This window comes from Grammomys surdaster, unplaced genomic scaffold (assembly GCF_004785775.1).
Source record: "Grammomys surdaster isolate TR1022 unplaced genomic scaffold, NIH_TR_1.0 125630, whole genome shotgun sequence".
In the NCBI taxonomy this organism is placed as follows: domain Eukaryota; kingdom Metazoa; phylum Chordata; class Mammalia; order Rodentia; family Muridae; genus Grammomys; species Grammomys surdaster.
Genome location: NW_021620469.1, coordinates 2,573,276 through 2,584,850, shown reverse-complemented (window position 1 = coordinate 2,584,850; position 11,575 = coordinate 2,573,276). Strand labels below are relative to the sequence as shown.

At 44.5% G+C, this 11,575-nt stretch overlaps 1 protein-coding gene across 1 annotated transcript; it reads left to right on the top strand.

Moving 5' to 3' along the window:
* Positions 1-1,648: 1,648 nt before the first annotated feature.
* On the top strand, positions 1,649-10,042 carry Ngdn (neuroguidin). Its single transcript, XM_028787360.1, has 11 exons — positions 1,649-1,783; positions 2,371-2,430; positions 3,260-3,331; positions 7,258-7,395; positions 7,597-7,681; positions 7,759-7,811; positions 8,014-8,137; positions 8,228-8,396; positions 9,143-9,299; positions 9,428-9,485; positions 9,901-10,042. Exons 1-11 carry the CDS (start codon positions 1,772-1,774, stop codon positions 9,918-9,920), a joined length of 948 nt encoding a protein of 315 aa, XP_028643193.1. The 5' UTR covers positions 1,649-1,771; the 3' UTR covers positions 9,921-10,042.
* The last annotated feature ends 1,533 nt before the right edge of the window (positions 10,043-11,575 follow it).

The window sequence follows — 11,575 nt, the reverse complement described above, 5'->3', positions numbered from 1 at the left end:
TACACAAATCTTTTTCTTTTTAAAGGCAGTATTATTTTATTTTCTCAGATATTGTAATCGTTTGGCCATAATGCATATGGCAAACTTCAAGTTTCAAAAAAAGCAAAATCTCATTTCAGTTAGGAAGAATAGGGTTAAAACAGAAGTTTCACAAGCGAATCCTAATAAATACACAAAAAGTGCTGACAAGATGGCCCCAGGCCAAGGTGCTTGCCCACTAGCCTGACCAACTGAGTTCTATTTCCAGGACTCACATAGTGGAAGGAGACCCAATGCCCATTTGGTATCCTGACCTCCACACATGTGCCGCACACATACAATAAATACATCTTTTTTAAAAAGACAGAAAAATACCAAAACTCTTGACTAAGTAGGCTGTTACAGTGCTCTGAGCCTCCCAATGAACCTTAAACAGCAAATAAATATCATAGGCAAATCCTCTGCCCCATTTAATGTAGTTTCCAAATAGGTAGAAACTAGAATGTTCCACCCAGAATTAAAGATACAAAAAGGATTACTCTTTTTTTTTTTTTTTGCTTTAAAAAAACAATTACTTTCATGTATGCCTATGTCTGTATATAAGGAAGTCAAAAGGAACTAAAATTCCCCTTAGGCTGGAGTTAAAGATAGTTGTGAGCTGCCTCATCTGGGTGATGGGAATGGAACGCTGATCAATATGACCACTGAACCATCGCTCCAGCCCCGTTTTCATTTTGTTTACTGAGACAGGATCTCACAATTTAGACCCGACTGGCTTCAAACTCATGGAGATTTGCTTGCCTCTTGACTAAAGAGATCTGGGATTAAAGGCAAAAGCTACACTTTAGATTTCCCGGCTCAGGTCCGCTCTTCGGTTGCGCGAGGAAAATCCGAGCCAGCACCACCTTTCTAGCGCTGTATTGTGTAATGCAGACGGACGGTGGGAGTTGTTACTCCCACCTAGTCCTCCAGCCCGTGAGAGGCGAGGGAGTGGGCGTGTTGGACGATACTGAGAGAAGATGAAGGAGACAATGGAAATATGCACAGCCTGGGTTTTAACCAAGTTCTGAGGTGGACGAATGGAACAGTGAGGAAGGCACGCAGGTAGAGCCGGTTCCTCGCCTGTCGATTTTTCCCTCGAGAGGAATGCTGGCGTCCTAGGCATACTCGGGGAGGGTGGCCAGTGATGCGGCCGACGGCTTCTGAACCGTGGCTTCCGGCTCCTCCATCTCAACCATCCAAATCACTGATGAAAAGGGCTCCGCTGTTGTACAAGGACAATCACAGACGCAGGAAAGGCGCACTTGCAAGTCCAGGGGCCAATGGCGGCCCAGCAACTCTGCCGCATCAGAGAATAGCCAGAAGCCGCCACCCAGCGGTCAGTTTTCGTACTACTCGGAAAACGCCGTGGAAAGACTGGCTCTGCGGCATCTTGGAGCCAATGAGCTCTCGGGCTGCAGAACCAATTTCTTTATCCTACTGGATGCTCTAGCTGTCAATCAATCTTATACGCAGTATTTATTGGGAGTAGCATCAATCATTCTCTGTAAACCACGAATCACATGCTTCTATCCCCGCCATCTTTACGCCTTAAGCACGCCTCTGCGTCTGACACATTTAGGCAGTTTCTTTATTCCATTGGCTAGATAAGGTCCCGCCTCTCTGATGAGCGGAAACGAACGATCTCTTATTTCCATTGGCTGAAATTTGCAAACTATGATTGTCTATCAAAACTCTGAACTCACGTTAGCTCCCGGGAATTTCGGGCCCGGAAAGGGTGGGCTTTGTGAAGATGGCGGCTCCGGTGAGTTCTGTCTCGATGCGTCTTCCCGGAAAGGAAGGAATCTGTGTACATTTCCTTTCGCCTCCATGGATCGAGGCAAACCATTGACACCATGGAAGAGTAGTGATGAAAGTTGTTTCAGGGATGCGCTCGCCCTGACACAGCAGTAGCATATGTCAGATGAGAGAGAGGGTCAGACGCTACAGGTTGGGTGGTTCCAGACAGTAGGCTAACCCAAAATTACTCTTCAGAATGAGCTTTGTTGGGAGAGCCTCGTGACCATGGGGGGCTGTGACCCGGCCTTAAGGTGGGAGAATGTTCCGAGAACATTAGCAGAGATAGCATCATGTACAATGTGGCGGGGAGCGCAGAGCAAAGGCAGCCGCGAGGTTTGGCGGTGAAGTCTCTGGTCTTTTCCAGTAAACTGGGGGGTGTGGTGGGAGGAGACTGGCTTTGAGCCGAGGCTGCCTATCCCTGTGCGGGAAAAACGACCCAGAGACTCGACTGTTTTGAAGGAAAGGAGGGACTTTGATAGGCAGGACGGCTTGCCATCTTCATCACCTACAGTAAGAAATTGACCATCCTTACCTGTCCCCTCCTCCTTGTAGGAGGTGCTGGAGTCAGACGTGTCAAGTTCGATAACACTTTTGAAGAACCTCCAGGAGCAGGTGAGTATTGTGTCCCTTTTAGAGTAAGTTAGTCAGGGGTTAACTTTGGCTTTGTGAGTCTCAGCCACACACGTTGATGATTTGGGGACGGATGTTTGAATACTACAAAAATACCTTAAGTGAAAAATAAAAGCCTTTTATGCTTTTCATGAAAGTTCAAAGTAATTCATTCCAGCACCCAAAGAAATACAGAAAGCCGGTTTTCCATTTACTTATTTATCCACTCACTTTACATCCTGATTGCCTCCTCCTCCCCAACACACTGTTTTTTTAAGTTATACCCAAACTCATTTATTTATAATAAACTATGAAAACAGATGTTAGCAATAGTGACATACTGCTATAAGTGCCAGTTAATATGCATTTACATAGTAAATTCTATTGGTACAGATAAAATTACACTCCTCGGCCTGTTTTCATAACGGCCCACACCTTTAAACCCAGCACTCGAGAGGCAGAGACAAGTGAACTCTGTGAGTTCAAGGTCAGCCTGGTCTATATAGTGAGTTTCAGAACAGCCAGGGCTTCACAGAGTAACTCTGTCACAAAAGTCGCAAAAGAAAAAAAAAAGTCAGAGTCCTCATGACCACTGCTTGGCTCCTTATCCCCTTCTCTTGGTTTCTTAATGAGCCCCTCCCCCAGCTTTAGAGAGCAGTATGAAGTTTTTTTCTGCCTCTTGGAGAACTGTTAGAAAGGCTCTGTTCAGTGGTGTTCAACAACAGTACTTCAGAGAATTATTAGTTGGCTTTATCTAGTATTCATCCTCCACTGTTCACAGACATTACTTGTGGCTGGGTGAGCTATTCAGATTTAATCTGGCTAATTTCAGGTGATGGCTGTTACTGCACAAGTACAAGCACTTACAACAAAAGTCCGAGCTGGAACGTATTCTACAGAGAAGGTAAGGGTTCGTGAACAGGCTGGAGGGCCAGCTCAGCAGTTAAGGTGGCTTGCCACCCTTCCAGGGAGCCTGAGTTTGGTTCCCAGCATCAGGTCCACATGACTCACAATTGTGTACATGTGTGGCGTGTACATACATAAGTAAAAGTAAATCTTAAAAGTGAGGGCTACTTGAAGAGGGAATATCTCCTCATATGATGTGCTTGGTGGTTTGGTTTTGCTTTTACTGTAGGTTTGTTGTGTGGCGTATGTCCTGAGAGTTAGAGCTTCATCTAAAAGGAATACTGTGTGGGTTCTGTACAGGAGTCTGGCAAGAATGCAGACCATAAGACTAGATATGAGTAGTGCCAGTCATTTTACAGAAGTCGCGAGGAGTGCTATACCAGCCAAGCAGAGAGTCAAAAGAGGTATCTCAGAGAAAGTAGCGGGATTTTGAGAATAAATATGAGCCAGAGATACTCACTATTGAATACTGTGGGAGCGTAAATGATTTTGTGGATGGATATGCACACATTTTGTGTGTGTGATGGGGGTAAGACGGGATGGAGTCGTCACTCTGGGAAGCCATGCGGGACAGCTGAGGATTTGCTCTTTTGTTTCCTATAATCTTAGATGATGTTAATTTGGGCTGTGGTGGCTTTATATACAGATGTCCTCAGCTTCGTTTTTTTGTCACTTCAGTTACCTGGGATTAACAGCAGTCTGAAAATACTAAATGTGAAGTTCCAGTTACACCTCTTAAGTCTTAAATAACTTATTCTAGCATATAATTGAGTTATTTGATATTGCTAGTTGTTGTTAATCTCTTACACTAGGGTTGTAAATTAGGGTTTATCATTTGTATAAATGCTTAGGAAGAACAATGTGTATAGGATTCAGTTCCCTGCCATTGCAAACATTCATTGGCATCTTTGAAATGCATCACTTGTGGATAAAAATGCCACTAATCTGTGCCGAGAAACCACTGACTGAAAGATGCATCCTAATTTGAGATGCTAAACTGTGAAGAAGGTGCATCTGAAAATGAGATGCGGTAGCTTCCTCTCTTTCTTGAACCTTTTTACCCTTTTCATCCTGGTTTGTTTGTTTCGACATGAGCATGCTATGAAACACAGGCTGGCCTTGAATTTATGACCTTATTCTTCCCACCTTTCAATTTTAGATTCTCTGATATACAGTGAAATAGGCTAGCTTTCAAATTAAAATTTAAAGAAAAAAGTCAAAATTTTATAGAACATTCTTGGGGATCATTTGTGTCAGTAGAGGACAACCCTTGACTGACAGCTTTACCTGCTTGAACAGGAAGGCTCTGCTGTTATTTTTTATCTGGGCCTTTGAAACAGTCTCTCTATGGAACCCTGACTGGCCTTGACCTTGTGATGATCCTCCTATCTCCACCTCTTCAGTTTTTTATTATCTATTATTATTTTGTTTGTGTTTTTATTGTGTGTGGTTTGGTTTTGTTGTTTGTTTGGCTTGTTTTTTGTTTTTGAGGCATAACTGTGTAACTCTGGCTGTCCTGTAACTCACTATGTAGATCAGGTTAGCTTCAAACTCACAGAGATCCACTTGCCTTAATATTAGTTTTTCTCATATGCTTGTAACCTAAGTTGGAACTTGACGGTGCTTATGAGGCCACTTCTCAGGTTCTCACCTGCCTGTGCTCTGAGCACTACTATCCTTTGATGTTTCAGTGCTAGGCTGTGAGCATACTTCAGTAAGTATTTGTTCATCTGTAGAACAGATGTGTGTTAGCTTAGCTTTTATGACCAAAGACATTTATAAAGTGCTTTACAGATTACAGGGTACTTTCTTTTTATCTTGTTTCCTGTAACAGGATACTTATTCTGCTACATTGTATTTGCAGTGGAGCTCGGTGATTAGGCAGTAGAAGAGGAGGTGGATCTGAGCGAGAAAGAGAGGAAGGGGAGGGGAGAAAAAGAGGAAGGGGAGGAGAAGAAGGAGGCTGTCAGCCATGGAGAGCCATGGATGGGTTGAAAGCTGGCCTAGGTAACAACTTCTATCAAAAGGTTAGATATTGAATAACAACTCTTAATTGGGTGGGCATCTTGTTGATTGAACGTTTCTAAATATATAAATCCTTTAGATAATCATTAAGCTTTAAGAGTCTCATTTCTACTGGGTACTATGAGGATGGCAGATAGTGTCTGGGGTTCAGCCGAGTTTTGTGGATGCAGCGTGCTAGATTGACAGAGCCATCTCCCACGTTGGCATCTCCTGGGTGCCAGGACCTGCACATCTAGCTAGCCAGAGCCCTGGTCAAAGCCGAGGAGCAGTGGGAACGTGGTGGCTGCCCGGAAACAAGCCGGACTGGGTGCCATTTTCTAAATATCATCCCTACAGTTTCCAAACATTTTCTTAGGGCAGTGCAGGAATACTGTTATTTATTTACATATGAGAAGTTTATAATCTCAAGTTCAAGTGACATAACCAATATCTGACTACCAAATGCATAAATGCATAAATCAGGATTTAAACTCAATTGTCAGTGTTAGATCCCATTGCTCATCCTCTGAAGTACACTAGGGCTGATAGAAAGAGCTAAGCAAGTTGTTTGTGAGATGCCCAGGACTCAGGCCTCGGAGTTGAACTGAGTATGACTTGCATTTGAATTCTTGCTGTGTAATTTTGGCCAAAGTATTTAACCTGTCAGATATACATTTTCCCACAGGGCCGTGGACTGTCAGTATCATTTTATGCAGACATAAGATGTTCTCTTATTTAATAACTGCAAATGTAATTATTACTATATTTTGTTTGAAAATCAATGTATTTGCTTAATTTATTTTTTAACTATATATGTATCATTTGGGGTTAGGGATTGAACCTTTCCATATTTTAGATGAGCACTCTACTATTGGAGTGACATGTGCTTGTTAAGAAGGAACTTTTCCATAGAACAAGCACTAGTGTGTTTCCCTAGTCCCCTCCTCTCTCTAAACAGTTAGCAAGTGTTGCTTTCTGGCTTTTTTGTGCATATCAAAGTGTGTGCAACTGGCAAGATGGCTGAGGGGGTGAGACATGGTGTCCAAGCCTGATGGCTTGTGTCAGCCCTGAAACCCACCCAATGGGAGAAAGAGAAAACTGACTCTACAGTGTCCTCTGACCTCCGTGTATTCGGGGTTGCATGCATGTGCTCACAAGTGCATGTACATCTTACATAATAGTAGATTTTTTAGAAGGCGTGTGTATCACACAGCCCCGTTGGAACTGTATTATAACCACTCTCTACATAACCACTTTCTACAACTTCTGTTGACATTGATTTAGTTCCATGTCAGTGTGTATAAATCATTTGTCTTATCTGTATTGTGATAGGAATAAAATCAGTAACTATTTTGGATAAATTAAAAATTGGCTTTATTGAGAGGATTCTTTGGTTAAAACTTGGGAGGGCCCATCAGTGAGACTAGCCCAGTGGTGCTGCTGATATGCACCATAGCAGGGTGGTCTCGGATGTCAGAAGCTCTGAGGCTGCAACACTCTTAGTCTTCGGGTGACTTTGGATGCTTCTTGAGAACCAGCCCTCATTCATGGGAGTGCATCTCAGGACCTCCTATGGGTGTCTCAGACTATGCTGTGCGTGTTCCTCTGTGGTCTGCAGTCTTCTACACAGCACCAGGGTTTATCTAGCTTCCCACATTTTATGACCTCGTGCTGCTTTTTGTCACTACTCTCATGTATGGAAAATAGGGGTTTCCTGGAACAAAAGCTCATTGATAACTATGACAGTTGACCTGGCTGCTAAGTGACTGACAACATTTGCTTTGTGGGCATACCAGGTAAAGGGACGATTCGTGTAACATGGACTAGTTGGGGAAGACATGATTCTGGTATTTATTTGTCTTAGCTGCTTCTTCTAATTCTGTGGCTAAAACTAAGACTCTCTCTTACTGTTTCACTCAGGGTCTGAGCTTCTTGGAAGTGAAAGACCAGCTGTTGCTCATGTACCTTATGGATCTGAGCCACCTCATCCTGGACAAAGCCTCTGGAGGATCTCTGCAGGGACACCCCGCAGTGTTGAGGCTGGTGGAGACCCGCACGGTATGACTCTTAGTTTCTAAGGCTTCAACTCCAGGGCTCTTATGGGACTGAATGCTCTCCTTTTTAAGTGAGGAGGTGTTTTCGTCCCCATTTGATCTACTTTGTGAGTGTTCAGTTGGCTTATTTGAAACAACAGATGGATGCTGGTGTGTGCCTGATTCAGGGAAGAAAATTTAATCCTTTTAAATTATCACATTGTAGGTTTTAGAAAAACTTCGTCCATTGGACCAAAAACTCAAGTATCAAATTGACAAACTGGTCAAGACTGCAGTGACAGGCAGCCTCAGTAAGTGGGAGAGCCATCGCAAAGTTGTGGGGTCACTATAAAGTTCAAATCTTGTAAACTTGGATTTCCTGTTTCAGGTGAGAATGACCCGCTTCGTTTTAAGCCTCATCCCGGCAATATGATGAGCAAGGTAAGGCTTCCGTCCGCCTGAGATTGACCCTGTATGACCCTGATCTGCAGGGCTCTCTCCAGTGTGGCTGGAAAGAGCTTGAGTGTGAGGCTTCCTTCCCTGATTCATGGTCCCATCTTCTCAGGGTGCACCAGCTGTGGGTGTTCCTCTCACTCATCCATTAAACCTTCCTGAGTTTGCAGGAATCTGTTTTCGTTTGTAGTTGAACTCTGAGGATGAGGAGGAAAGTGAAGCAGAGGAGGACCAGTCTGAGGCCTCAGGGAAGAAATCCGTAAAAGGCGCATCTAAGAAATACGTCCCACCACGCTTGGTTCCAGTGCATTATGGTAGGAGTTGTGGCTGTCCCTCCTTGGTGGGAGTTTTGCTTGTTTTCTTTCGCTTGTTCCAGAATAACCCATGTGGATTTTATCGCACAGACGAGACAGAAGCTGAGCGGGAACAGAAGCGTCTGGAAAAAGCCAAGAGGCGGGCGCTGAGCAGCTCTGTCATCCGTGAGCTGAAGGAGCAGTACTCAGACGCCCCAGAGGAAATCCGTGACGCACGACACCCTCACGTTACTCGTCAGAGTCAGGAGGATCAGCATAGGTCTGAGTTCTTGTAGTTAGAGATTCCCTCAGATCTGTAGAGCGCTGTCCTCGTGCTTTGTATGAACATGATTGAATCTGGCACAGGAAAACCAACATGATAGAGAAAGTGGACTGAAAAGTTTGGGGTGGGAATTTAGCATTGATGAGGTTGCAGTATAAAACGGTTTTTATTTTGTTTTGTTTAATTATTTTTGTTCATCTGTTTTTGTTTTCTTCTACCTGCCTAGGCTCAAGTAAACACTATGTAGAGAAAAATATATTCAGTTCTTCATGGTGGGTCTTTAATAGACTGCCTTTCACCATCGATGTCACAGGTTTTACTTTGAGTAGAAAACAGTAAAGACAGGTTCTGTACAGTGCTGCAAACTCTGTACGTGTGGTAGAACAGTATACAAACAACCTGGACCAAGCTGGTCAGCATTGCTAGGCACAGCTTTGATGGCTATGGTTGTACAGAAGAACCCATCAGGGAGTCCTGTTCCACAGAGCCAGAATGTGAGAATTCTCTCTTATGAACACTGCCGTGTGTTTGGACCGTAGATTAATCCCTAGTAGTGAGGAGAATCCAGCAGAGAACATTTCAGTGAGGGAGTTGGGGAGTGAACATGCCACATACATATCCTTAGCTAAAAACAGTATTGATCTGTGAGTGTCCTGAGGACTCTGGATGAGAACGAGGAAGGTCCGGGCCCAAGCTGTCCCCTCATCCTTGTTTGAACCTTCTGCAAATGCTTTTTCTGGCAGGATCAGCTATGAGGAGAGCATGATGGTGCGCTTAGGTGTTAGCAAGCGAGAGAAAGGACTGCGAAGGAGAGCGAGTGCCATGAGCTCCCAGCTGCATTCCCTCACACACTTCAGCGACATCAGTGCTCTGACAGGGGGCACTGCTCATCTCGATGAGGCAAGTGGGGTACAGTGGTAGCAGGAGCCGGCATGCTCTTAGCCATACGTGGGCTTCCTGCAGCAAGCCTGGGAAAGGGCGCTGGTGCTTAGAGTGCAGTACCATTCTTCCCTTCTGTTTGTCTGCAGGACCAAAATCCCATTAAAAAACGGAAGAAGATACCCAAGAAAGGTCGGAAGAAGAAAGGTCAGTGAACCAGTAGGCATTAGGGGCCGTGGAAAGTCTGAGTCGGCATGCCACCTCTCAGAGACTTCTGTCTCAGATCTTGCCTGTCTCTTCCATGCTAGTTATCTCTTTAGATTAGCGCTTTTTTTTTTCTCTTTTTCTTTTTCTTTTTCTTTCCCAAGCTTGAAATCAGTATCTCTTGCAAGGGAGTCTCTGTATTATACTCCTGTGGCCCCACAACTCATGTTTCAAGTGTCTGTAACTAGAACTATACAGTCATCACCTGAGGAGACGGCTCTCTAGCTGTGCTCATGCCTCTGTGAGTCCTAGGAGGATGGCGAGCACTGCCTCAGCACGCCTCTTCAAGCCCTTCTCTGGATGGCCTTCAGCTTTTCCAGCCCTTCTTTGTCTCACTCTTGGTTTCCTTCCATTTCAGGTTTTCGGAGGCGCCGGTGACATGCTTGCGCACATACTTTTGGTCATTCTGAGATGCTTCTAACTTCACCGTGTGTAGGCATTTGCCTTGGAAATGTGGAAAGAGCTTTACTAAATAAAATTGATTTTGCTTATGAATGAGACATTTTTGCCATGCATTGTATGATTAGAATTGTTGGGCGTGTGGGCTGTATTCAGTAGTGGAAAGGGGAAGACAATATTTTAGGAGATGTATGAGAAGTTTGGTTTGTTGTTTTCTTTGGTAATATGTTTTTCCTAGAAATTGGGAATTGATTATTTTACAAAACAGAGGCAGGATACAGTAATCAGCCTCCCTGGCCCTAGTCCCACCTCCCTGCTGGAGTTTAGAATTCTAAAGTCACATTGATTTTAGCTTTTGTTGATCTGTCCAGCATGGCCACCAGGTGGCATTAGTGGCTTAGGAAACCTGTGGTCACTTGATAAAATAAAAGCCAGGTAGGCTGGTTCTGTCCCACTTTTCTGGACTCATCTCTTGTAATGTCCTGCTTGTAAGAGCTGATCACTGGTCAGTCTTGGGAAGAATTTGTGAAGAGCAGCTGAGGTGACAGAGAGTTGGCATGGGCATGGGGTGTGGCTTCTCTGCCACTCCCTCCATCTGAGACCTCAGTTTACCTGGGTCAGTGAGTCCAGCCCTTTTAAAAGCTGTAAAAGAATGTCAGCAAGTAGGGCACAGAATCCCTAGTGTGACTTCCAGGGGAGTGGACACCCTACAGGACCTGGCAGACCCAAGCTGGGATCTACATCCGAGTTCTCTTTCTCTGCGGAGAGTAACCTCTGCTGGTGAGTGCCTCCGTAAACCTTTGATAATACAGGCAAACGGATAAAGTAAGATGCTAGCTAGCTAGGTCTGTGGGTTTAACTCATTGGAGTATTTTAAAAAGACTGGATAGAGGGATAAAAAAAAGTGAGCCTATAGATGTAATTCACTGGAATTTTAAAAGGACTAGGTCTGGATTTCTTTTTTCTTTTTTTTTTTCTTACCCCCCACCCCCCACATGGACTGAATTCAGAGTTCTACTGGTCATTCTGATCGGTGCAAGAATCAACTACAACCTGATAGAAGTTGAAACACTAGATTTATGGTTGCTCTACTAACTCTGTGGTCAAATCATTTAATATCTTTGTCCTTTAATTTTCCTCAGCTAGAAACACAAGTATGCTTGAATCCAGGGGCTACACCTCAGTGTTAAAGCGCTTAGCTGAAGAGCTGCTAGCCTCAACCCCCAGGATTAGGGGGAGGAGGAAAACTGGAGAGATGGCTCACTGAGTAAGAGTGCCATGTGTGAGCATGAACTGGAGCTCGGTCCCCAGCACTCACATGGGAAGTCGGGGAGTAGGGTCTGGCAAGAAGGCTTAGGAGGTAAAGGTGCTTGACAACCTGAGTTTCATCCTTGGGACCCAGGAGGGAACTGATTCCTGAAAATGTCCTTTGAATGTCACATGCCCGTGTCCCCTCCCCACAAAATTGGAAAAGAGTAATAAAAGTTACCTCCCTGCACTGGCTGACAGCGACAAGGATGGGTGAGGCTTATGGCTGCCAGCGCAGCTCCAGGTACAGTGAGAGGGGCAGTGTAGAGTAGAACACACATAGTGTTTGGCCTCTGGCATGCACACCTGCACATGGATACACACCC

What these genes read in the sequence shown, in the direction of transcription:
- Ngdn (XM_028787360.1), top strand. An exon ending in GAACGTATTCTACAGAGAAG is followed by an intron (nt 3,332 to 7,257) that starts GTAAGGGTTCGT and finishes TGTTTCACTCAG; the next exon opens with GGTCTGAGCTTCTTGGAAGT. An exon ending in CTTGGTTCCAGTGCATTATG is followed by an intron (nt 8,138 to 8,227) that starts GTAGGAGTTGTG and finishes TTTATCGCACAG; the next exon opens with ACGAGACAGAAGCTGAGCGG.